The sequence below is a fragment of the Glycine soja genome, chromosome 10, assembly GCF_004193775.1.
Source record: "Glycine soja cultivar W05 chromosome 10, ASM419377v2, whole genome shotgun sequence".
Classification (NCBI taxonomy): Eukaryota; Viridiplantae; Streptophyta; class Magnoliopsida; order Fabales; family Fabaceae; genus Glycine; species Glycine soja.
The window spans coordinates 50,175,933-50,201,637 of record NC_041011.1 but is presented as its reverse complement, the minus strand read 5'-3'; the positions used below and the strand labels follow the sequence as shown (position 1 = coordinate 50,201,637).

Here is a 25,705-nt window from a genome sequence, read left to right as displayed (position 1 = left end):
TTAGATATATTAAGTGACAAGTATTTATAAAACAATCTATTTCATTTAGATTTATAAAAAAATTATAATAAAATGTACAACAAACAAGTTTATAATAAAATTACATAAAAGCATTATTTGTAATAATTAATTTTGTATTTAAATTAGCAGATTACTGAGACAAAATAAAAAGTATAAAAACAACTTATTAAATTTTAATTTTTTGTTTATCATCAAAAAATATTTTATTTATTAAAATTTTAATCTTAAATTATAATGAGTCAATAATATATTTAAGTATTTTTTACATTTAAATTATAATCTTAAAAATTATTCTTACCCAAATAAATTTAATTTATATTATTATTACAATATAAGTATTGTTTCTTTTTAAAAAAATGTTATGACTTATGATTAACATGTAATTGGTAAAGCAGCCCGTAAGATACAAGATTCACTAGTATTTGTTTGGATTCACTTAATGAATATGTACCAAAAAACTTAACATTACATGTGATGTGAGTATCTGTTCAATATTGTCATTTTTTTTTTTAATGATTAAATGTTGGATATCTCGTGATTACGCTGCCTGCCCTACGTTTTGAATTGCAGCTGGCCCTGATCCCTGCCCCGCCCTACACCGGTCACTGCAACTTTCACGTGCAAATTATTATATTTCCCATTTTTTTTTATCCCAACAAAGATAGCATAGAAACACACAGCTATTGTCGAATCCAGTTTATTTTTTTCGAGGTTGATGCCATATTATATATGAATATATAAACTTTACTCCGAAGGTTGGAGGTTTTTTTTAAATCAATTATTATTATTATTAGCCATATTAGTAATTTGAATAAATTTCCATATAATTTAGCGTGTAATTATTTTAGTTTATTCTAAAAATATAATCATTTGTTTATTCTAAAAGTTTAATTTAATCTTTTTAAAAGGCTTGTTTAAAACACCTTTAAATCAAACTATTAATTAATTTAAAACTTAAAAATGAAATTTCAGTAATTTTAAAAATATTTATTAATAATAATATTTGTTAGATTTTTATTTTATTTATGATATTTGTTAGATGTGGCATATTTGCATTGTCCGGTTCCTAGATAAAATGCCGTCGGTGTGGGTCTGCAAATGCGTGTCGAATTTAAAGCAATCTCTGGCTTTCTGCCACTTCATGTTCATTCACACCCAATTTTAATGAGTTCCTTTCTCATTTTATGTTTTAGTTCTTACAAGAAAATTATAAATTTTAGTCTCTCTACTACTATTATAGTATAAATTTAGTTTAGTCTTCATTGTTAATCTCAAATACCATTTTTGTACAATGTAAACCGGCTAAAAAAATTATAAACCATAAAAAAACTGTACATGAAATAGAATTTATAGTTTTTTTTTAGAGTAAATTACTCTAATTATTATTTTTAAAATAATTATATTTTAAATTATTAATCTAATATATAATTTTAAAATAAAATTAAAATTTATGAAAAAAAATAAATAATTTAAGTGTATTTTTAATATCATCTAAATACTTTTTATTAATAAATTAAATAATTATTTCTCATATCGAAGAGCTATGGTAGTAAATTAGTGATGAAGAAGTAAATGAGAAGATAAAATAATGGGTCCTATATAATGTGTTGTATGTAGGAACTCTCTTAACGAGTTGTTGCATTGAGAGATGGCAACAGCTAACAGGCACAGCTATGAGCTTCTCCTACTCCACCGACTTCTGCTTTACTTTGTCGTCTCATGCTCATTATCGTTATCTTGGGCAGTGCAAGATGGTGAACGGGTTATGGTGCGCAACACCCCACAGAAGAACTGGTGGAAACCAAGTTTAACAAATGCAGAAGATGATGATCCTCCTCCAAGGCCCTTGAAGGTTACTTTTGCTGAACCTGCAACTCACTGGACCGATGCCATCCCCATTGGTAATGGCCGTCTCGGTGCCATGGTTTGGGGTGCCGTACCCTCAGAAGCTCTCCAGCTCAATGGTATTCAAATACTTTCTGTTTAGTTGCTGTTACTTTTTTCCAAATGCTAATGAAAGTGATGTTGTTGTCATACGCTACTGATTACACAATGTTAATTGTTATTAATAAACAGAAATATACTATATGTTTTATTCCCTATTTTGTTTTCTACCCTTTATCAAGTTTTACTGTATAAAGATGTATTCTTTAAATTCATTGAGTTTGTGATTAGTAATGTGAACAACACAGGACATGTAGGTGTTGTCCTTAATTCCTTCAAGATCTTTGTTAGGATCCAATATGGTTTGGGACTTGAGTCCCAATTTGAAGTATGGGATTGTAGTTGAGGTTTATGAGGCCTTAGACTCTGCATCTAGAATGGCTAGTTTTTGTGGTATGGTTTTTCTGAAGTTCTTATCAATCTTTGTTGGAATCAAGGGGGACCTGTTTGGATAAACTTCTTAATAAGAACTTCCAGGATACGAAAATAAGGAAGAAAAGTGGATTATTAGCTTTTGTATAAACTAATTTGTAGAAACTCTTTCATTTAACTTCTTTAAAACTTTATTTTAACTTTATATATAAGCTAATTTTAGCTTATGAGATAAGCTTAATTCACTTTTTCTACTCCTATAAATGCTTATGGAAAAGTTTATCCAAACAGCGCACTAGGGAGAAATTTCTGCTCCAATACTGTAGGCATTTCTATTTGTAAATTTATATAATTCAGATGTCAAAGACATGGTCATGCTGCACTATGTTATGCATAGCGAAACCAATTAGCCGTGTCTTTCTCTCTCATGAAGCATGCTAATGTGAAGATTTAAATTTGTTTTGCAGAGGACACACTTTGGACTGGGATTCCTGGAGACTACACCAACAAAAGTGCTCCACAAGCACTGGCTGAAGTCAGAAAGCTGGTTAATGATAGAAAATTCGCTGAAGCTACGGCAGCAGCTGTCAAGTTGTCTGGAGAACCTTCTGATGTATGTAATATATCACAATTAATATAACCATCCTTGCTCCAAATTTTGAGGAATTATGCTATTTATTAGCTGATGTTAGGGGTTGACAACCCAGCAATATGATATATGAACAGAGGAATCTGAGTAGGTGCTATTATTATATAATACAAATCACTTGATTTTATTCAACTAGTATTCTCATTCATGGTCCCTCCCCTCCCCCTTTTAAATGTGTGCTTATTGGTGTTCCTTTTGATTATGGAGTTGGTGCATGAGTTAAGGAAGCTTTATACAATGTTGGCATTCATTCCTAATCTTAACTGTTGTTTCTTGATATGAAGGTATTTCAACTTCTCGGTGATATCAAGTTAGAGTTTCATGATTCCCATCTTAATTATTCAAAAGAGTCATATTATAGGGAGCTGGATTTGGATACTGCAACAGCAAAAATAAAATACTCTGTGGGTGATGTGGAATTTACCAGAGAACATTTTGCTTCTAATCCGGACCAAGTGATAGTGACAAGGTTATCTGCAAGCAAGCCTGGGTCATTATCATTTACAGTGTATTTTGATAGCAAAATGCATCACGATTCAAGGGTAAGTGGCCAAAATCAGATAAAAATTGAAGGGAGATGTCCTGGCAGTAGGATCCGACCAAGAGTGAATTCAATTGACAATCCACAGGGAATTCAGTTTTCTGCAGTTCTTGATATGCAGATTAGCAAAGATAAAGGGGTTATACATGTTTTGGATGATAAGAAGCTAAGAGTTGAAGGTTCAGATTCGGCTATTTTGCTTTTGACAGCTTCTTCTTCCTTTGATGGCCCATTTACTAAGCCTGAAGACTCTAAGAAGGATCCTGCTTCTGAGTCCCTCAGTAGAATGGTGTCTGTGAAAAAATTTTCATATGATGATCTTTATGCACGCCACTTGGCTGACTATCAAAATCTATTTCACCGTGTCTCATTGCAACTCTCTAAAAGCTCCAAGACTGGTTCAGGAAAATCTGTTTTGGAGGGAAGAAAATTGGTTTCCTCCCAAACTAACATCTCTCAGAAGAGAGGTGATGATACCATTCCAACTTCAGCAAGAGTCAAATCTTTTCAAACTGATGAAGATCCTTCCTTTGTGGAGCTTTTGTTTCAATATGGTCGATATCTTCTAATCTCTTGTTCGCGTCCTGGAACCCAGGTGGCAAACCTACAAGGTATCTGGAACAAAGATGTTGAGCCTGCATGGGAGTATGTCTTCCCTTCTCTTTTCATCCCTCTTCTAGCAATAAATAACAAATAAAAAAATTGTACGCTATAGTTTCTAGGTTATAAGGTGGCTTAGAGTTGTCAAATGGATATGGAGAATTAAATATATATCTAGAAGTAACTTCATGAAGAATTCTTGAGTTTGTAATTTGTCTTTTTTTTATGTCATCCAGTGGTGCTCCTCACTTGAACATTAATCTTCAAATGAATTATTGGCCATCCCTTGCTTGCAACCTACACGAGTGTCAAGAGCCCTTATTTGATTTCATTTCCTCTTTGTCAGTCATTGGTAAAAAAACTGCAAAGGTATTTTGTACTTTTCCCTCTTTCTTTCATATGCTTGTAAGCTATCAATAACTTTGTAGCAAAGCAAAAAAGCAAAAGAAAATATAGTCTAGCATATTACCATTTGCTCAATGTGTCATGAATTTTATATGTTCTATCCATATTTTCCTTTGATCTTGCATACAGGTGAACTATGAAGCAAATGGTTGGGTTGCACATCAAGTTTCTGACATATGGGGTAAAACATCACCAGATCGAGGTGAGGCTGTTTGGGCTTTATGGCCAATGGGTGGAGCTTGGCTTTGTACACATTTATGGGAGCATTATATTTATACAATGGACAAAGTAAGTTCTGGTTTTTGAGTAAATTATCTAACCCTTGATTCAACAGTATTGACTCAAAACTGATCTTGTGAAAAGAGCTGTTTAGCGAGATTCAACAATTTTAGGTTTCCTCTAGTTATTGAACATTTTGATGATGGACTGCCATACTTTGTAGAGTTTCCTTTCATGCATGCCTAACTAATCTGCTTCTATTTTCATGGCATAACTATATGTTGGACCTGAAATATTGAAAGATGTTATTCATCTTCATGTTGTAATAGGGTTCTATATAAGTAGTTGATCTATTTTTCATTTTTTTGTTTTATGTACACAATAAGATTTCAAAATTTGATACTAATCCATACAATGCCTTGTTCAGCTATGATGATTAATAATTCCAGGGAGCAACATGCTGTATAAGTATTATAAGGTTCAAATGGACTTTGAAACCACAACCAGAAAATGTAATTATAGATTTGGAGTTTCCTTTAAGGATGCAACTTATTTACTGCCATTGTTACAAACGAACCTTTGAGGTTATAAATATAGACTAGTTGTTAGATATGTCTTCCTAGGGATGAAAAATATGATATTGTATCATGGCATATATATCTATATTTTTATTTGTAAATACTATGTTAGTAATGGTTGAATTTTCTTTTATATTAGGATTTTCTTAAGAATAAAGCTTATCCTTTGTTGGAAGGATGTACAACATTTTTGTTGGATTGGTTGATTGAAGGCCGTGGTGGATTATTGGAAACCAACCCATCCACTTCACCAGAGCACATGTTCACTGCACCAGACGGAAAAACTGCTAGTGTGAGCTACTCATCAACCATGGACATTTCAATCATAAAAGAAGTTTTCTCTATGATCATTTCTGCTGCTGAGGTGAAAAATGATCTTAATTCTCAAACCAATACTAGTTTCATATTATCATAATTTTGTATTGGTCACTAAATTTCTCAAAACCAGGTTTTGGGAAGGCATAATGATACTATTATCAAAAGAGTCACCAAGTATCAGTCTAAACTTCCTCCGACAAAAGTTGCTAGAGATGGTTCCATTATGGAATGGGTATGCAATTATGTTTGATATTTGTATTCCTTCCTTCCATCACTTCAATGTCCATTTGGTCTGTTTTTGTCATCTGATATCTTGTTCTGATTTGGAACGACCTAGTTCTACTGTAGGCTAGCAATTCCAAGTTAACTATAACACCTTACTCATTTGGCAGGCAGAAGATTTTGTGGACCCAGATGTACATCATCGACATGTTTCACACCTTTTTGGACTGTTTCCAGGACATACAATTAGTGTTGAGAAAACTCCAGACCTCTGTAAAGCTGTGGAAGTTAGTCTAATTAAAAGAGGTCTTTTATGAGAACTTTAAGAGCTAAACTCTTTTAAGAGATATAGTTGTTTTTTCTTGTAATATGTATGACACTACGGCTCTTATTTATTATGTAGAAATTTCATAAACTTAGATGATCTGGAACAGCCATATCTACTTATTAGTATCTCATTGGAAGGCACTAGTATAAAATACTGTCTAATGGTACCATGTGTTTGTTGCTTATGAATAGCTGAATTGATTTTGTGTGTTGAGACTTGAGAGTACATTCGAAATAGATAGATTATGTGTTGTCTTAAAAGCCTCTAGTTAGTTTAGTAGACAATTATAATGGTACTCCAGGAATTATGTATCCCATCCCTTTATCAAATCAGGAATTACTATGTTTATGTTTAACCTTGCATATATGACAGCATGGCATAAATCTGCTTTCTTTTTCATCTTCAATACTAAAAATGAATAATACAATTTAGTTAACATTCTTGCACTGCATTACAGGAGATGATGGTCCAGGGTGGTCAACAACTTGGAAAGCTTCACTGTGGGCACATCTTCACAATAGTGAGCACGCATATCGCATGATAAAACACTTGATTGTCTTGGTGGAGCCTGATCATGAAAGGGATTTTGAAGGTGGACTTTACAGCAACCTGTTCACAGCACATCCCCCTTTTCAGATTGATGCAAACTTTGGGTAAGGCCCATCTTTATGAACTGTAGTATCGGTGTATCTTGTCAATTTCATCATTTAAAAGCTTGAGCTGAAGTACATTTATTCTCATTTCTGAGGAAGGAGGGTGTAGTTTTGCTGTTGCAAAAACAGTTAAGCTTAAATATCATGAAACTCCTGGTAGAATTTCAACATCTATACATTATGTTAAGGCTTCAACTTTTGTTTCATTAATTTCATTGTTATCTGATAAATCATTGCACTCATGCAAGAATTTTTCTTTTTTGTGATTTTAATAATTTGTGCAATTATCATATCTTGTTTAATCTATTGCATCTTATCCACATTATAACTCCAAACTTTGGTTCTTAAGTGTGGAGAAATCCATTACATTCAAAAAATTTAATTGGACCTTTGACATCATAGTATTTTTCTTTAGTTCACCCACATGTTTGGAAGTTATATGCAGAAATAGAAACCTAGCCTGTGATGAAATTGTTGCTTTAGCATTGGTGACATGCTAATAATTCTGAGTTAGCTTGGCTGAGAAAAAGCATTTGTTTGGTGTCAGTTTTTCTGGAGCAATTGCAGAAATGCTTGTTCAAAGCACAACGAAGGACCTCTACTTGCTTCCTGCATTGCCACGCGACAAATGGGCGAATGGTTGTGTGAAAGGATTAAAAGCTCGTGGTGGGGTGACAGTCAATATTTGCTGGAAAGAAGGAGATCTGCTTGAATTTGGCCTTTGGACAGAAAACCAGAATTCCCAACTTAGACTACATTATAGAGGAAATGTGGTCTTAACAAGTTTATCGCCCGGCAGAGTTTACTCATATAATAACCTTCTGAAGTGTGTGAAGGCATACTCCCTTAACGAAGTGAATCCTTGAATCTTTTCTATAAATCTTCTGAGGAACATCAATTGCTTTTTGCAATTTGTCATAGGGTATTAGGGTTCAATGTTGGATGTAGTTTGGTGGTTCAAGATACATTTATCTTGATTCCTAAGTTAATTCTTCCAGAGTCACATTTATAGCCACGGAGGATGTAATTTACTAATTTAAGGGAGAACTTTTTCAGTTGATGCATTTGTTTTAAGTTTTGTGGTGTAAAACCCGTGTAATATTATTGTCATTTATTATTTAACTTCATACAAATGGATCACACAGATGTTGAATGTGATACTTTATTATTAATTTTAGCATTGAAAAATCTATGCTTTGCGCAGTTATTGTATCCCTGCTTATTTTGCTTTTGCTGGCTTTTTTTTTTTTGTAACTGTATTTAACTTTTACGTTTTCACTCTCTACATCACTCTTGAAATGCTAGTACCTAAATATAAAATATTTTATGGTTCCCAACAAGGCTTCCTACAAAAAAATCACTTGAATGGAATAATTTGAGCTTTTCTTCCATGCATAAATTTGCTTAGGGGTATTTGTTTCACGATAATTTTTTAGTTTCAGAAATATTATTCTTGGAAATAAGTTAACTATAAAATTAGTTGAGAATAATTGTTTATTCTCGAAGATAATTAAGTTTGGTTAAATTAATTTTTATTGTGAATTTATATTATAATTATTAAAATATTCATTTTATGTTATAAAGATTTTTTTTTATACAAATTTTTCTTATTATAAGGTAAACATATGACAAACAAATTGTATTCAAAATTTTTAAATGGTATAATAGTTAGTATAAATTCAAAATTTTTAAATGGTATAATAGTTAGTATAAATGATAATAACTTGTATCTCTTAATCAATTAATCAAATAATTCAGGATTTGAATTATGATATATCCTTGGAAGTTTTAAATAAATTGTATTAGAAGGATAAAAAATATATCCTAAATTAATTATTTTATTAATTGGTAACAAATGTAATATTATTTTTTCCGGCTGTATTTTGCAGGATGATAAAACAAACACCACTAAGTTTACCATAAATAAAATCCATGCCAGAGTCATCCTTGAAAGGGCTATATGTATGTACACTCCTTTCATCAGTGTTCTAATACTATTAATGAGTAAACAACATTCCTTTCACTTCTAAATTCCCTTTGATTATTGTGGTTAAACTTAACTGATCTCCTCGACCCAACTCCAAATCCTTTGCTGAAAGATGTGAGATTTTTATGCTAAACAAGTTGCTACCTTGAGAATCTTCCTATTAAGACAATTTGAAAGCCTCAGGCAGTTAAGTTTGTCCTTTTATGTGGACCTGCAAATGCGTGTCGAATTGAAAGCAATCTCTGGCTCTCTGTTACTTCATGTTCATTCACAGCCAGTTTCAATGAGATGCGTTCTCATTTTATGTCATATTAGCAACTCAGGTAACAATTCCTAAATTATTAGAAACAAAGCAATTAAAAAATTAATAGATTGCCGAAAAAAATACTTTTTAGTATCAAATTATAGAATTTTAAAAAAAATATTTGAGTTACTTAAATTAATAAAAATAATATTACATTAGAGAAAAAATATAAATATTATAAAATATATAAAATTATTCAATTGACGATTTTTTAATCGTTTTCATTTTAAGTTTTAGTTCTTACTAGAAAATTATGAATTTCAGTCTCTATATATCTATAAAAATTTAGTTTAGTCTTTACTATTAATCTCAAATAACATCTTCTAGCTGTGTAAATCGGTTAAGAAATTTATAAACTATAAAAAAAATGTATTACATAATCTATTTATGAGATTTTTTGTTTTTTTAATATTAACATACAATCTAATATTTTTTAAATAATTAAGAAGTTAGTGTAATAAACAAGAGACGTGGTAAAAATATAAGATGAGTTAGATAATTAACTGAATGAAGAAAAAAGTTGCGAGCTGATTGTTCGGACAAATTTCTTTTTACAAATACACTGATTTTCTTTGGTTTTTAGGGAAATAATGATTTTTAGGAAAAAAAAATATTTCTTACCTATTTCTCTTAAATCAAACAACATAATTTATCATTTTATTTATATTCTATTTCTCTATTTTTTAATAATTTTTTTATATCTCCTTCCTGTGTATTCCTTCATTCTAAACCAAATACAGCCTAAACTAGTGAGAAAGAAGAGTGAATAAGTAGCTTATTTAGAAAAACTTATAAGGAAAGAAAAAAAATGATATTTTTTAAACTAAAGTTAGTTAATGAATTTTTTTTAAACTCATATGAAGAAAGTAATTTAATTTTTTTTCTTCTAAAAATAATCGAAACACATAATTTGTCCTATAAAATGTTGTATTGTATGTAGAAACTCTAAACAAGTTGCATGCAGAGATGCCAACAGCTAACAAGCACAGTTATGAGCTTCTCCTACTCCACCGACTTCTTCTTTACTTTGTCGTCTCATGCTCATTATCGTTTATCTTGGGCAGTGCAAGATTGTGAACGGGTTATGGTGCGCAACACCCCACAGAAGAACTGGTGGAAACCAAGTTTAACAAATGCAGAAGATGATGATCCTCCTCCAAGGCCCTTGAAGGTTACTTTTGCTGAACCTGCAACTCACTGGACCGATGCCATCCCCATCGGCAATGGCCGTCTTGGTGCCATGGTTTGGGGTGCCGTACCCTCAGAAGCTCTCCAGCTCAATGGTATTCAAATACTTTCTGTTTAGTTGCTGTTACTTTTTTCCAAATGCTAATGAAAGTGATGTTGTTGTCATATGCTACTGATTACACAGTGTTAAATGTTATTAATAAATAGAAATATAATATATGTTTTATTCCCCTTTTTTACGTTTTAGCGCGCATTTTATTTTATACCCTTTATCACTAAATCTGTATAAGGGTGTAATCTTAAAGGAAGTGGGTTGGATGATTAAGAGAGAATTTGAGAAAAGAAGAGGAAAAAAGTCACGGGTTCCAACCCTTCTTCCAATAAAACTAACATTATAACAAACTAATATTTGCATATTAAAAAAAGGGTGTATTCTTAGAATTCATTGAATTTGTGATTAATAATGTCTTTATCTTTCATGAAGCTTGCTAATGTGAAGATAAAAATTTGTTTCGTAGAGGACACACTTTGGACTGGGATTCCTGGAGACTACAGCAACAAAAGTGCTCCACAAGCACTGGCTGAAGTCAGAAAGCTGGTTGATGATGGAAAATTCTCTGAAGCTACGGCAGCAGCTGCCAAGTTGTCAGTAGATCCTTCTGATGTATGTATTATATCACAATTAATATAACCATCTTTGTTCTAAGTTTTGAGGAATTATGCTATTTATTAGACTGATGTTAGGGGTTGACAACCCCGCAATATGATATGTGAACAGAGGAATCTGAGTAGGTGGTATTTTCTACAATACCAATCACATGACTTTATTCAACTAGTATTCTTATTCATGGTCCCTCCCCTTCCCCTTTTAAACGTGTGCTTGTTGGTGTTCCTTTGGATTATGGAGTTGACGCATGAGTTAAGGAAGCTTTATACAATGTTGGCACTCATTCCTAAATTAATCTTAACTGTTATTTCTTGATATGAAGGTATACCAACTTCTCGGTGATATCAAGTTAGAGTTTCCTGATTCCCCCATCTTAATTATTCAAAAGAGTCATATTATAGGGAGCTGGATTTGGATACTGCAACAGCAAAAATAAAATACTCTGGGCGATGTAGAATTTACCAGAGAACATTTTGCTTCTAATCCGGACCAAGTGATAGTGACAAGGTTATCTGCAACCAAGCCTGGGTCATTATCATTTACAGTGCATTTTGATGGCAAAATGCATCATGATTCAAGGGTAAGTTGCTAGAGATGGTTCCATTATAGAATGGGTATGCAATTATGTTTGATATATGTATTACTTCCTTCCATCACTTTAATGTCCATTTGGCTAATTTTTGTCCTCTGATATCTTGTTCTGATTTGCAACTAGCAAGTTCTACTGTAGGCTAGCAATTCCAAGTTATCTATAACACACCTTACTTATTTTGCAGGCAGCAGATTTTAAGGACCCAGTTGTACATCATCGACATGTTTCACATCTGTTTGGATTGTTTCCAGGACACACAATTAGTGTCGAGAAAACTCCAGACCTCTAAAGCTGTGGAAGTTAGTCTAATTAAAAGAGGTCTTTTATGAGAACTTTAAGAGCTAAACTCTTTTCAGAGATAATAGTTGTTTTTTCTTGCAATATGTATGGCACTACGCTCTTGTTTATCGTGTAGAAATTTCATATTCTTAGATTAACTGGAACAACCATATCTAATTATAAATATCTCATTGGAACACACTAGTATAAAATAGGTACCATGTGTTTGTTGCTTATGAATAGCTGAAGTGATTTTGTGTGTTGAGACCTGAGAGTACATTAGAAATAGATAGACTATGTGATGTCTTAAAAGCCTTTAGTTAGTTTAATAGATAATTATGTATACTTTTATCAAATCAGGGATTTCTGTGTTTATATTTAACCTTGTATATACCACGACATGACATAAATCTATAATCTTTTTCATCTTGAGTAATGAGTGATAAAAATAAATAATACAATTCAATAGTAGTTAGCATTCTTTTGCACTGTATTACAGGAGATGATGGTCCAGGTGGTCAACAACTTGAAAAGCTTCACTGTGGGCACAAGTTCACAATAGTGAGCACGCATCGCATGATAAAACACTTGATTGTCTTGATGGAGCCTGATCGTGGATTTGGTTTCGAAGGAGGACTTTACAACAACCTGTTCACAGCACATTCCCCTTTCCAGTTTTGCTTTTGCAGAAACAAGTTAAGCTATCATGAAAATCTTGGTAGAATTTCAATTTCTATATACGTCATGTTAAGGCTTCAACTTTTGTTTCCTTGAATTTCATTGTTATCTGATATCATTGTACTCGTGCAAGATTTTCTTTTTTCTTTTTCTGATTTTAAACATTTGTACATATTATCTGATATCATTGTTATCCACTTGAATTTGGGCTTTGGAAAGAAAAACAGAATTCCCATATGAGACTACATTATAGAGGAAATGTGGTCTTAACCAAGAGTGATGATCACATATCGAGATTAATTTCTGAGCAAATGGATTGAAGAATACTTGTATTTTCTAATCCAAGATATTTTTTTAAAAATATATAATATTTTTTTTGTTTAAACTCTTCTTTCGTGAATATTACTTCTTTTTCGTTTAAAAATTAACAAATTCCTTTTTTAATATAGATAAATAATATACACTGATAATATGTTTATACTGTTATAAATCATTATATATAATCGATTTATTAATAATTATAATAATTTAAAAATTACATTAAAGATTTTTCTATTGATAGTATAAAAGCTTTTATATTGATATCGCATGTCTTTAATTTAAATGCTTACTATTATTATTATTTAAAATTTTATACATTTATCATTGAAAATATTAAAAGAATCAGATTAATAAGCATTACATTAACTACATGGAAAATAAATTTATGAATTTAATCATCCTAAAAAATTAGAAAAAGGAAAAAGAAAAGTACAGACAAGGTTAAAAATTGAAATTAAACTGAAACGACATCGTTGTATGTGTTCCATCATATATCCTAAGTAAAACCTATGCTGAGTCTCAGTCTCTCAGTGCTACCAGCCACCACCACTAAACCCTCGCAAAGCCCTAAAACTTCGTTTCTCATCTCTCACAAATGGCTTTTCGTTCGGCTTCTCTGTCGCGCTCCTTAATGTCCACCGCTAGGGCCTCACTTCGACAGGCGGCTCCGTCGTCACCCCTTCCCCGCCTCCGTCCGCCGCCACTCGCCGCTCCTCGCGTCCAGTCCCGCCGCTTTTCCATGCCTGCTTCCAGGTGCCGTTTCACTGCCTTTTTCTTAATTAACGACAACGAAATCGAAATCGTTTCAAAAGGAATTTCCAATCATTCGTCGTTTTAATTCTTGTGATTTGGAACCCATTTTGTAGTTTTCTTGTAGATGTAGTGCTTAATTTTTATTTATTTTTGTCGGCAAAGGTTAATTTTCAGTTTGTTAGTTTTTTGTTACTAGAACCCGCGACATTTCCCTCCTTTCTTTCTTTCTTAACCAACCAACCTTATATCTTCCCATGTAGTGCTTATATTGAAAATGTGTATTTTTTTTTAACAGGAATTTGGGGCAATTGGGGTGCATACAATCGCTTTTGCCGCTGACTATAACTTGCATGACGTCACACGTTGCTGTCAGTGCGCGTGCTTGCTGCGAACTGTCCCATGGTACCTTCCGTCGTTCTTGTCAAGATCGCTAATAGTCTCTTTGTGAGTCTTGCTGGTTTGGTTCTAGGACGCATGTAAAAATGTTCTTCAAATGGTTTATCCTTGTTTTTAACCATTTTCATTTCAATGCCCCACCCCCCAAAAAAAAACGAGTTTTAATAAAATTACCACACAAATACTTCTGGATTATAGAAAATCTTAAATTCTAGGCATGATAGAACTTAAAATTAGGTAATGTGAAGAGATGATGAGATGGGTAGGATTTGTGAGTTTGTCTAGCTTGGTTCATAAGAAGGTATTAAGATTCAAATTTATAGGGATGAATGGAAAAGATGGGTGATGCGCAAGGACATCGATCATCCAATGGCGAGAGAAGAATGCTGCATAGTAGGTTCCCTTTTTTTTTCCTTTGTTCAAAATTATAAATTCAATAATGTTCAGTTAAACCATACATAAGTATGTAATTGGTTATTCTTGGAGATGAACTGAAACAGTAGTCAGATTTCCTGGACATTGAGTGTTCTTTTTCCCCCCTTGGGCATACATTTTGTCAGTCCATTTAATGTGATACTTTATTATTAACTTTAGCATTGGAAAATCTATGCTTTGGGCAGTTATTGTATCCTTGCTTATTTTGCTTTTGCTGTCTTTTCTTTATTTTTTTTTTGTAACTGTATTTAACTTTTAGGTTTTTAAGTTTCTACATCACTCTGAAAATGCTGTCACCTAAATATAAAATATTTTATGGTTCCCAACAAGTTTTTCAGAGGCTTCCTACAAAAACTAACTTGAATGGAACAATTTGAGCCTTTTCTTCCATGCATCCATTTGCTTAGTTTACCTGAAATAAAATCCATGCCAGAGTCATCCTTGAAAGGGCTGTATGTACAGTCCTTTCATCAGTTTTCTAGTACTACTAATGAGTAAACTACATTCCTTTCACAGGTGATCCTGATTCCTGAGGTGAGGTTCTAAATTCCCATTGATTATCATGGTTAAACTTAAATTATCTCCTTGACCCAACTCCAAATCCTTTGCTTTGAAAGATGTGAGATTTTTATGGCAAAGTTGCTGCCTTGTAATTCTTCCTACGAAGACACTTTGAAAGCCTCAGGCAGCTAGGCATGGTAGTCAAAAACTACAGTTTGTCCTTTTATGTGAAGGATGATTACAGCCTTTCCCTATTCCTTTTTATGTTAAATCTTCTATAAGTATTTTATCACCAAAAGAAAATCAACATTGATTTCTGCTTTTAGAAGTGACATTCTTAGTCAAACAAGTATTTGCTGGGTATGGTTGTACATTATGACCACTCGACCCTATTTGGAAATTCCTGTTACTTTGGTGTTTTCCATTTTCAATGTAACAGATGCAATGCATGCGCATGAGGACATATAGTTTGTGAAAAGTATACATTATGCGTAATGTAAACTCGTGAGCAATTGATCTGATGAAGAGTGTAAAGTGTAGCAATGTTGTCTAAAATCTTAAAATGCCATGTAATGTCTCATGCTTATGCTGCTGTGATTTCCTTTGCTGTTGCAGGTACGTGAGGAAACTGTTGGATTTGCATAGTTGCCTTTGATGATACTGGTGACCAATAATTTATGAATAGTGTTATCTGCGAAGTAACGGTTGTAGGATTCTTGAATGAGGCTCATCTGTTATGCTATTTTTAATTTGTTCTATTTCTTACTCCAGAGAAAACCTCTTATTTCTTTCCAAATTGAAACAGCATTCAGGATTAGTTCTTGATTATTCTTGTATCTGGTTTTTGGTTAAATTCTGTACATTTGTCGCCTATCTTTCATGTATTTTGAAATAATTTGTGGATCGATCACTTGTCAACTAATGCACTAAATTAGTCCACGATTGAGTGTCTTTTTAACTTTTTTTAAATAACTTTTAACCTTTATTAAAAATATAAATTAAAAACTTTACTATTAATCTTATACGTCAATTTCTGTCTTTTAGTGGATGTTTGGTAGAGGAAAAAAAAATGAAAGTGAAAAGAGATGAAAGTAGAGAGAAAAAAAATGTGAGTTTCACAAAATTTTATTATTCATTTTACTCACTTTTCATTCTCTTTCATCTTTATCAAACAGTCTTAGTAATATTGTCATTATCATTATATTATAACTTCTACCAAATTATAAACAAATTTAAAGTTATGATAATGGAGATTAATCAATGGTACTTCACATCATTGAAAATTTTTAATTTATATAATTTTTTTAAAGGGGTTGTATCACATCATTATGTGTGTCCATTGATTTTAATGCCAAATGCCAATTAAACTTTAGCACCTAATTTTTCTTTTGAAAACTTTATTTTATAGAACATTAACATTAAACAAGTATAAATTTAGCATAAAATAGTTCTATTTGCAATACTAGTCTTTTTAAAATTTATTATGCTATTATTATCAAATTTTATTCTATTTGCAATATAATGTGTTTTTCTCCTTCAACTCTTATATAAAGAGGTGTTATCCTAAGAAGGAATTGTTTTGTGAAAATAGTTTTGTTTCAAAATTTAGTTTTTTTTTCTATAAATTGTGTTCTAGCTTTCATTGTACCTACCATAGCACGATGCTTCATCCTACGTTTCTGGATAACATTTTTCTCCTGTTTTCTTTATGATCTTTCTCTTGTTTTTAAGCTCTGAAAGGTTTTCGATATGTAGCAAAAAGTAAAAATTTTCCAAAGTAAAATTTAGCCTCCTTGTTTACACAATTCTTTTTTATGTTGAAGTTTAGAAAAAAAAATATGTTTTTGGTTCCTTTTTGTGAAATCTTATTTTTAGTTTTCAAAATTTCATATAATTTAATTTTGTTTTTGTATTTTATAAAAAAAAATTGTTTTTAGTCTCTTATCATAAGATTCTCACAAATGGGTTAACTTTTATGTTAATTGATTAAAATGAAGTGAATTTTTTTTTTTTAAAAAAGTTATTAATATGTTTCCCTAAACAAATTATACAGAAACTTTTAAGGGTTCTATTTTTATTACTATTCTTCAATAATTGTTGTAGATTTATTTTTGCGTCTTTTTATGATTTTGTTTGCTTCTTGAATGTTGCTTCCATGAATTTGCAATGTAAATAAACAATATAATCTTTTTGTTAGGTAGGAAATAACGTCAACATTATCTATGGGAACAGACTACAAACATTTCTTTTATAAAATACAAAAACTAAATTGAATGAAAGTATACGGATTAAAAATATTTTTTGAATTTTATTTTATTTACTTTTCATACATTATTAATATAAATATTTTTTGTGTTTTTAGCGGTGATAAATGTTTTTGCTACAACTTATTAAAAACCATTTTACATATAATTTTTAAAATAAGAATTACAAAATTAACAATATTATCATATAAGACTATCTATTATTAAATAATAACAAAGTGAAGGTATACTTTAATTATTATTACTATTATTATTATTTATAATGAAGGTATATTTTAATCAAAGAGTTTAATGTGTATGTACTGACGGTATAATTATTTGAATTATTTTAAGATAATTATTTTAAAAATCAATATAATTATTATACATGATGGATTGTAATAAATTGTAATTGGATGACTTTTAGAATGCTTGTTATATAATCTTTTTTCTCTAAATTAAAATCTTAAAAAATTGTAAAACATAATATATGATATGATTTAGCTCGAATTTAACCCTCAAATTTGATATGATTATCTGAACGAGAGTGGAACAGCAACATTCCCCAATTTTGCCTAATGCAGCTAGCCTGGAAGAATATGCCGTTCTGTTTGATTCGATCTTCCAGCATTTAGGGTAACTATTCCATAGAGATTGTGACGAAAAAGTGGTGTGTTCTTTGATCACATCATGATTACTGCAGACAAAAAAAAAGCACTTGTTTAGTTGTTAACGGCTTTCATTTTACCCTTATCTATTCCTTGGAGGATTATGCAGACACATCTATCCCATCTTTTTTCTTTATACAGTAATTTGTACTTAGATCTTGTTGGACCTAGATTATTTCACAAACTAATCTTGTTTAATCAATATAAGTTGTACTCATTCTTGTTTATCTCTCTAAATAATTATCCAACTGAAAATCAGAAGATAGAAATTATACATATGTAAAAAACTAGAAATATCTGTAGCAGAAAACAGAATCTAGAAATATCTTTTGCTCCCCTTAGTTGTTCTCAAAAGTGGCTATGAGACAGAAACCATGACACTGTTCCTTGAATTCGGTGTCATGCAATGCACGACCAAGGACCAAGCACTTTCTATCTTCAATCTACATACACTCCACAAAGCTGAGCTGTGATTGGTTGGTGATGTGTCTTTTTCTATGGTCTGTTTCAGAGAGAAAGTGTGAGGACTGTGGACATAACAGTGAAACGGTGGAAATTTCCCATTATGACTCAGTTTAATGAGGGAAAGAGTGACCAAGTACAAACAAGTGGCTTTGTATGATGGGACCATTGAAAAAAGATAAACTAAGGGCAAGTGCAACTGGACCCTTGATGCATTTCTTCCTCTGCACATATTATACACACTCCAACTACAAAGTTAGGAGAGGAACACCAAAAAGCCCCAACAAGAAAACACCCACATAGATGCCCTGGATCCACAGAGAAAACTGTTACTGAAATAGCTATGGACCATGCTATCTTGTTTCCAACTTTTTACAACCATTATTGGAAATAAGAACCCACAAAACATCAAATCAAAAAGCAATGTAAAGCCAGCCCAACCCCACCTTACATATGCTTAAACTCAGAAGTCAGATCCTACTTTCACTGTCAATGGGAATATAAAAAGGTGGGAAATAAACAAATCAATTAATATAGCAATAGCAGTGAGTGACCAAAGTAGATAAACATCAAGACTCCATCTTGGAAACCCATCATATCTGATATCTATCCTACTCAAGGAAAAAAAAGTATAGCACATAGATTTGTTACATGATGGTGTGAGGAGCATACACATGGCAGGCAGTTCAACTAAAATGAGAGATTTGATTTTGACAAGGGATGGAATGATTTAGCATTGTCAGCCTTATATTTTTCTATAGCTATTCCTAAGTTAGCCAGAAAAGGATAGATAGAACTTTGCAAGGAGAAAAGAGGAAAAAAAAAGGATAAAAGAAGATAGTGGGGAATCCTAAGCTTGAAGGGGTGCAACAGTGAAGATGACATAAGCATTGTTCCCTACAGAACCAAGCATCAACAGGTGGGGTTACTGATTAGGATGACAAAAAAATAAAAAAACATCCCATCTCACTTCCATTACACTTTGATGCCCTTGTCCATTTGTTATTTTTTCTGCTTTTGATCTAACCTTAAAAGGATTCCAATGAGCCTTTTTACATATATGCAACTTCCCTTGATCACCGGAACTCAGAAGAGAACTTAGGGGAGAAAATGATGATCACAGAAGATGAAACGACTCTTACAGCAAGCAAAGAACAACAAAGTGAAATGATGAACGGAGACAAGGACAATCATGGAAGCGAAGATGACAACTCCAAAGAGTGGTTGAACCTGAGCATAGGTGGAACTACTACTTTACTCTCAACAGCTGTACCACCAGCCACTGCCAAAGTTTTTTCATGCAACTTCTGCATGAGGAAGTTCTTTAGCTCACAGGCACTAGGAGGCCATCAGAACGCTCACAAGAGGGAAAGGGGTGCTGCCAGAAGATACCAATCTCAGAGGTCGATGGCAATAATGGGATTCTCCATGAACACACTAACTATGTGTCGATCACTTGGTGTTCAGCCACACTCACTTGTGCACAAGCCATGCAGAGATGGTATCATGGTGGCACCGAGCTTTCATGATGCATATGCAAGGATTGGGATGGCATGGACACCTTTCTGGACCGAGGATCAAGCGGATATGGTGTGGCCAGGCAGCTTTCGCTTGGTTCCAAAACAGCCACAGTCACCACAGGAGCCACTCAAGCTTGATTTAGACCTCAGACTCTGACAAGAGGTTTGGTCTCAGCTTGGAGCCTTATCCTCCTTTTTAGCCAAAAGAGCTTGTTCGTTAGTGACCTGGGAGAGTCAATAACTCAGATGCTGCTGCTACTGCATAGTAAATGGTAGGAGATTTTTGTTTTTCATTGTCTATATGACTACATGTTTAGCACCAGAAAACCCAAGTTATAACTCCCTGGCTATCTATTTTAGTTCCTTCAAGTTTGATATAACTCCTGATATGCAGTGCTCACTTGACAATGTTACTGACTTGGGGAGATTTAGCTTTTCGACATTAAAGTCCTGATTTTCTTCCTGCATGTACTTTAGAACATCTTATTCGATTGACAGAAGATTAAAAAAGTTAAGAGCAAGGACTACAGAAAACAATTTGTGGATGCTAGGTACGTTCAAGATGGAATGCTTCCAACATGTGTAAAGCCTCAATTCTAATACTAGATTTTAATTAAAGACAACATACGAATGAAACTTTCCAGTATGACAATTGATGCTATGCTACTAATGTCCATGTACGGAGAAAAGTTCTGATTTATTACAGTCCGCTGAAGTCACTATGATTTCTATTTAAACTTCAAAATTAACTGGCGTTCACAGATCATAGCTGTGCTGACGATACAGATCTTGGAAGTGACTCTGGTCAAAATACGCTTAAGTTTTTGCCAATATTAGGGTAGGAGATATGCTTTTCTTCGAAATAATAATATAATTGGATAGAAAGTGGCATCTGCTAGAAACACTTCACTTGCTTTAAAATAGCGATTCTTGAACAAAATTCACGACTCATACAAAGACAACCCGGAAAAGTCTTTCCAAATTGCCTAGTGTAAGTGTGAGCGTCTGCTCGGTTCCATGCATTTTCTGTTTCCCAACGAGTTTAGCCCCTTGAAAATGAAAGATTATTATACTTTTGAGAAGAACATGAAAAGTTATAACTAATAGAAAATTTTAGTAGTTAAAATTGTGACCAAATACATAAGTTCGTATGATAAATTATAAAAACTCCAACCTATATAATAACTGTAACTTCTACATTTTTCATGTAAATGAGTCCCTCACATAAATAGTAGTTAGATCAACCCTCCCTCCAACCTTTCGTACAAGAACAAAACATGATTAGCATGCATCTAGAGCTTATCTCATAATAAGCAACTTATGGTTTCAACCAGCCATGGTAAAAGATGAATACATATTAAGAATTGATCAGAAACACTTTTGCAATATGGGAATTTACAGTCTTATAACTTTAAGAGGAAATTACAAGCTTTTGGGTCTTATGCATTATGATGGGGAGCTTCTGGCTGATGAAACTTGGATCACCATACGCACCAGAATCAAAAGGGTGCCCTTTCTGCATCAATCAATCAGACAGTCAAGTACAATTAGAAAGGCGCTCAACAAAAAAATTATAACTTGAAAATGATAGCCATGCCAAAGCAACTAGACAGAGATAAAAGCAGTACAAGGATAAGACGAAAACATGGGAACAAAAAGCTAAAGCTATGATACTAGAAAAAACTAAAACAGTCTATCACTACCACCAGTCACTTGGCCAGCTGTCATTGTCACAAGGCTTGAAAACAGACTCATTTGAGCTGGACAGATTTTAAAGAGAAGAATGAGAAATAATTGAGATTAGACATGCTTTCTCAAGGGAAAAAACCTCTGAAAGTAAATAAGTAGAGATGTATTCATCCTTAAAATAAAGTATGATATATACACCCACTGCTCACTGAAGAAGAGCCCTATCCTTCCTTCTGTTTATTAGCAAAAAAGACCAGATAAATGAAGATATTAGGAGGAAATGCATCAAAGGAGACCTCGTATTCCAATCTGTCCAGACAAACAGGGACAGGGCAGAGAATAAACTAGAAAATATGACAGCTTGTGTGGGACCAGAATTTTTTTATTATATTATTTTATGCAATGAACAAAATGACGATTTTATAAGATTGACATTTCCCTTCTATTATTTACACATCTAACAGACCTTATGAATCAATTTTTTATCTTTTAAACTAAACCAACAATGACAAAACAAAATCAATTTTGCATTTCTATTTCATTCCCTTCTCCACTCAAAGTAGCTTGCCCTCACTTCAGTAGCTTCACAGGAGTGGTCTCTTTCATACTCAATTATCTATTTATTGCATTCTCCTCAGTTACTTCATTAACAAAATCTTGGTAATCAAAAGCAAGATATTTACATATATCTCTCAGAATTATTTATTCATATATTCTAGTAACTATATGGCAACAAGATCTCCCACCCAAAAGTTAGAAGCCCAGTGAAAACCAGTGGTTCTCTTACAACAATAAGTATTATTAACTGTTCTTATTACCTAACATTTATATGGGTAATTAGAACTTACGAGATAAAAATAGGTTCATAGTATTAACCCAAAAATGACCATACGTAGAAAAAAATTATCTCAATAAGGATCTCAAGAAGAGTTTAGATGAAGACAATTACTTGCAAGTACAAGAGATCAAACTTCAAGCTCATAAATTAGCACTCAAAGACATAAAATCAATAATTTAAATGGGTAATAATTTAGTTATAATCTATTAAATTAGTTGCTAACAGATTAAAGCTTCAAAACGATAAACATATCATTCTGTCATAGGAATCAATAGATTACAAGATTCATTTAACAAATTCAATTGTTCTTTATGATTTCCAAATATCACATTAAATTGATTTAACAGATTACAATCTCTATATAGTAGATTATCTGAAAACATGCTCTCTGTTTTGTGATTTAATCTGTGACAGGTGCATATTGATTAAATTGAAAATATTTCAATTCCAAAAGGCTTGAATCAAAATAATCATTACTAGCATATCATAATAGTTTATATAGGCCAAAAAAAGGATTAATACCTTAACATAATTAAATGTCATTTTTCTAGAAGGATAAGTGACCATATCTTAACCAACTCAGTTACTCATGATAAAATTGATGTTTCTATTTTCTAATGGATGTATATATATATATATAGGGACTTCAAATGACAACAAATTAATTTTTTAAAGAATTTTGAGTTCATAACTGAAAAACCCTTCCTTTTGAGTTGCTGAAGCCATTTGGCTAACACTATGGCACTTCATCCATGATCTCATACAACAAAAAAACAAACATGCATAGGAAAGTAAAAAAGCAGTAGACAAACAACCTAGAGTCCTTAATTTTTACTAGCTCAGCACAGAGAGCAATAGACAAGCATCCACTCACTTTGTTTCTGTATTTACTACGGTCAACAACAGACAAAGAGTATCATTCAGAATAAATATAAAGAACATATCACGTGATGCTAACACAAACTTACAGCAGACAAATCTTGAAATGTAGATTCTCTCCAGCAACTCTCTCGAAGTATAATGGGATTTGTATTTCCACCAAATACACAATGCATACGTGTTTCTCTCAGTCTAATCAACACTCCATCAACTCTAAGCTGTATCAGTACCAGAGTAATCAGTTAAAATTATAAGTTTAGGGAAAGTGATGTGAAGCAAGTAAATGTGCTGACACAGTGACACCAATTTCAAAGTTTGTCAGGTGCATTATAGATCCTAAGCGATAACTTCAGTATTTTATAAGATCAACATGATTTACCAGATCAACCATAACAGTAATAATAATGAAATACCTAATTTGCTAGCCAAACTTCACTTAAAAGACTGAAGAAATTTACTAATTCAGTAAACAAATAGGGAGTAGCTCACCCAGAATTGCAACAGCAGAAACCAAGAGCTTGGCATGACTCTCTGTAAAACCAAAAGGTGATACCATCAGTCATTGGTAATCATATTAATTTGCATAACAACTATCAAACCCCCAATCAACAAAAGAAACCAATGAGGATTACCACTTTTACAGTAAGAAGTGATACTCCATTATCAGCGAGTTCATCCTCATATAACACTACCTGTTCACAATGAGGATTCAATTAGGATGTAAAGTACATACCATCAAGGAAGAGACTATGGACAATTTATTATAGGTCAGACACTTAAACAAGAAAAATATGAACATATCTATTTTGGATTTTTAGTTCTTGACTATCATTAATATAAAGCACATTTCACTAAACTATTTCACCTTCGCAGATTAACAGCAAGATCAATTTTTAAAACAAGGAGCACAATGGTAAAGAAATGATGAGGACAATAATTATATGTTTTTTCTTTCTTTCACTTGAGCTCTCTCTTCACAAACAATGCAAAATTGATTCTCACAAAAAGATCGGCATGCAAAAAGAAATCTGTACATAGAGGTTTGCTAAGTAATCATTCAAGGTACTCACTACCCACCTCATCATAGAAAAGTATTGGCTCCTTGGATGCTAGTGCAACTACATCAATTTGATCCTTGCAGTCTTCCCAATGGATATCACTGGTTTCCTTAGAAGTCTCTCTCTCTCCCTTATTCTACCATACAAAAAAATAAATATCTTGAATAAAGCATAAATAAACATATTAATGCAATTTTCCTTATTTTCTTATTACAAAAGGCCCAATATGTAGCTGCGGGCATCAGAAAACTCATACTGCAAAATTGTAAACGTGATTCAAATATATGAAAAATGGCATTTAGGATACCAGATTAGTCTGTGGAGAAACAAAGAAGGAACGCATACCGGATCTTTATCAATCTCCATAGTGCCACTTCCACAATAAGGTGTTGTAAATGTATAGTCGTAATCAAGTATTACTTGCTGAGAGGGCTTGCTGCACATTTTTCCCAAAAAGAGTGTGAGACTAACAGCATGGTCATTTACATATCCTATTCAATAGGAGGGTTAGACAGCGCAAGCAATTACCAGAAAATTTCACACTCGATAAAAATTTCTTCCTAGAAAGAAAAGATAGAAAATGAATCTAAGCAAAATTAACAGGATTTTGAGTTATACGTAAACATGAAAGTGCACATGCCAATAGCTATCACCTTCTAAATTTCCATTTAGCCGCCGCAGGAACTTCAACTGGCGGCAATGCTTCCTGTTTCCAGCCACGTAGAGCATCAAATGCATTAAAATGAATGTTGGTGCCACTGCTCAAGTGTTTTAGAATCAAAGTGTTTTCCCCAAAAACCATTTCTGGTAAATGAGACGTATCGAGATTCTGTTCCCACCTTCAGGGTACACACATTCATCATCAAAACAAAATTCTCGGATTTCTCATCCAACAAATCAATAGCCAGCTTAATAAAAACGCTTTGTTAAACTCTCGACAATTCAAATTAGAGGAGCTAGGGTTAAGTGTGATGCGAGGATGACTCACTCTTGGAGTGTGGAAGAGTTGAGTATGGAGTGCCTCCGAGTCTCGATCACCCAGCCATTGATGCGAATGCCGCGCCGACCACCGTCGACGAAGAGCTCAGCACCGGCGGCTTTCAAGTCGTTCTCGTCGACTTCCAATTCCATCATCACCTTCACCTTCACCTTCGAGTTTGAGTCACAGAGACTCGGTATTAAGAATTGGGTATTGAATATGGGCCCTTCAATCAGGCCCTCTTAACCTCACCGACACAGTCGCTACGCCGGGATATACGGGTCGGGCCGATTTTTCGAAATTAACAAAGTTTGGACCTGGGCCTTTTCCTTTCTGCACCCTATAAAAACTAACCTACAGCATCTTCTCACTTAAATTTGGGAGCGTTTTTATTACCAGTAATATGGGGTCGGAAAAT

At 32.9% G+C, this 25,705-nt stretch overlaps 5 protein-coding genes across 8 annotated transcripts; 4 read left to right on the top strand and 1 right to left on the bottom strand.

Annotated features, from left to right (window-relative positions):
* The first annotated feature begins 1,621 nt into the window (after positions 1–1,621).
* On the top strand, positions 1,622–8,053 carry LOC114371975 (alpha-L-fucosidase 2-like). Its single transcript, XM_028329335.1, has 10 exons — positions 1,622–1,985; positions 2,805–2,950; positions 3,271–4,172; positions 4,364–4,496; positions 4,662–4,820; positions 5,469–5,693; positions 5,778–5,879; positions 6,040–6,175; positions 6,655–6,850; positions 7,398–8,053. Exons 1-10 carry the CDS (start codon positions 1,670–1,672, stop codon positions 7,714–7,716), a joined length of 2,634 nt encoding a protein of 877 aa, XP_028185136.1. The 5' UTR covers positions 1,622–1,669; the 3' UTR covers positions 7,717–8,053.
* A 2,051-nt stretch (positions 8,054–10,104) lies between these two features.
* On the top strand, positions 10,105–12,815 carry LOC114371976 (alpha-L-fucosidase 2-like). Its single transcript, XM_028329336.1, has 5 exons — positions 10,105–10,424; positions 10,848–10,993; positions 11,319–11,576; positions 11,773–11,906; positions 12,367–12,815. Exons 1-3 carry the CDS (start codon positions 10,133–10,135, stop codon positions 11,430–11,432), a joined length of 552 nt encoding a protein of 183 aa, XP_028185137.1. The 5' UTR covers positions 10,105–10,132; the 3' UTR covers positions 11,433–11,576; positions 11,773–11,906; positions 12,367–12,815.
* A 546-nt stretch (positions 12,816–13,361) lies between these two features.
* LOC114369895 lies at positions 13,362–15,890 on the top strand. Of its 3 annotated transcripts, none has more exons than XM_028327167.1 (4): positions 13,362–13,619; positions 13,915–14,021; positions 14,339–14,408; positions 15,567–15,890. In XM_028327167.1, the coding sequence occupies exons 1-3, from the start codon at positions 13,462–13,464 to the stop codon at positions 14,359–14,361; spliced, it is 288 nt and encodes a 95-aa protein (XP_028182968.1). In that variant the 5' UTR covers positions 13,362–13,461; the 3' UTR covers positions 14,362–14,408; positions 15,567–15,890. The 3 variants fall into 3 exon arrangements, with proteins under 3 accessions (XP_028182968.1, XP_028182969.1, XP_028182970.1); XM_028327168.1 differs by lacking the exon at positions 14,339–14,408 and adding an exon at positions 14,967–14,984 and having other exon boundaries at positions 13,363–13,619; XM_028327169.1 differs by lacking the exon at positions 14,339–14,408 and having other exon boundaries at positions 13,363–13,619.
* Positions 15,891–18,901: 3,011 nt separating this feature from the next.
* Positions 18,902–20,467, top strand: LOC114372667 (zinc finger protein 7-like). The gene has a single exon (XM_028330350.1). The coding sequence runs from the start codon at positions 19,435–19,437 to the stop codon at positions 19,999–20,001; it is 567 nt and encodes a 188-aa protein (XP_028186151.1). The 5' UTR covers positions 18,902–19,434; the 3' UTR covers positions 20,002–20,467.
* A 478-nt stretch (positions 20,468–20,945) lies between these two features.
* On the bottom strand, positions 20,946–25,511 carry LOC114372666 (TIP41-like protein). Of its 2 annotated transcripts, none has more exons than XM_028330349.1 (8): positions 25,297–25,511; positions 24,962–25,147; positions 24,654–24,744; positions 24,324–24,444; positions 23,883–23,938; positions 23,740–23,781; positions 23,340–23,468; positions 20,946–21,360 (listed from the first exon to the last, which is right to left on the bottom strand). In XM_028330349.1, the coding sequence occupies exons 1-8, from the start codon at positions 25,440–25,442 to the stop codon at positions 21,256–21,258; spliced, it is 876 nt and encodes a 291-aa protein (XP_028186150.1). In that variant the 5' UTR covers positions 25,443–25,511; the 3' UTR covers positions 20,946–21,255. The 2 variants fall into 2 exon arrangements, with proteins under 2 accessions (XP_028186150.1, XP_028186149.1); XM_028330348.1 differs by having other exon boundaries at positions 20,971–21,360; positions 23,883–23,942; positions 24,328–24,444; positions 25,297–25,505.
* Between the last annotated feature and the right edge of the window lie 194 nt (positions 25,512–25,705).

What these genes read in the sequence shown, in the direction of transcription:
- LOC114372666 (XM_028330349.1), bottom strand. Translation starts at nt 25,442, where the DNA reads ATGATGGAATTGGAAGTCGACGAGAACGACTTGAAAGCCGCCGGTGCT. An exon ending in TGGAGATTGATAAAGATCCG is followed by an intron (nt 24,445 to 24,653) that starts GTATGCGTTCCT and finishes TTTGTATGGTAG; the next exon opens with AATAAGGGAGAGAGAGAGAC. An exon ending in ACTTTTCTATGATGAGGTGG is followed by an intron (nt 23,939 to 24,323) that starts GTAGTGAGTACC and finishes GTGAACAGGTAG; the next exon opens with TGTTATATGAGGATGAACTC.
- LOC114372667 (XM_028330350.1), top strand. Translation starts at nt 19,435, where the DNA reads ATGATGATCACAGAAGATGAAACGACTCTTACAGCAAGCAAAGAACAA.
- LOC114371976 (XM_028329336.1), top strand. Translation starts at nt 10,133, where the DNA reads ATGAGCTTCTCCTACTCCACCGACTTCTTCTTTACTTTGTCGTCTCAT. An exon ending in AGAAGCTCTCCAGCTCAATG is followed by an intron (nt 10,425 to 10,847) that starts GTATTCAAATAC and finishes TTTGTTTCGTAG; the next exon opens with AGGACACACTTTGGACTGGG. An exon ending in TGTCAGTAGATCCTTCTGAT is followed by an intron (nt 10,994 to 11,318) that starts GTATGTATTATA and finishes CTTGATATGAAG; the next exon opens with GTATACCAACTTCTCGGTGA.
- LOC114371975 (XM_028329335.1), top strand. Translation starts at nt 1,670, where the DNA reads ATGGCAACAGCTAACAGGCACAGCTATGAGCTTCTCCTACTCCACCGA. An exon ending in TGTCTGGAGAACCTTCTGAT is followed by an intron (nt 2,951 to 3,270) that starts GTATGTAATATA and finishes CTTGATATGAAG; the next exon opens with GTATTTCAACTTCTCGGTGA. An exon ending in GATGTTGAGCCTGCATGGGA is followed by an intron (nt 4,173 to 4,363) that starts GTATGTCTTCCC and finishes TATGTCATCCAG; the next exon opens with TGGTGCTCCTCACTTGAACA.
- LOC114369895 (XM_028327167.1), top strand. Translation starts at nt 13,462, where the DNA reads ATGGCTTTTCGTTCGGCTTCTCTGTCGCGCTCCTTAATGTCCACCGCT. An exon ending in TTTTCCATGCCTGCTTCCAG is followed by an intron (nt 13,620 to 13,914) that starts GTGCCGTTTCAC and finishes TTTTTTTAACAG; the next exon opens with GAATTTGGGGCAATTGGGGT. An exon ending in TTGCTGCGAACTGTCCCATG is followed by an intron (nt 14,022 to 14,338) that starts GTACCTTCCGTC and finishes TCAAATTTATAG; the next exon opens with GGATGAATGGAAAAGATGGG.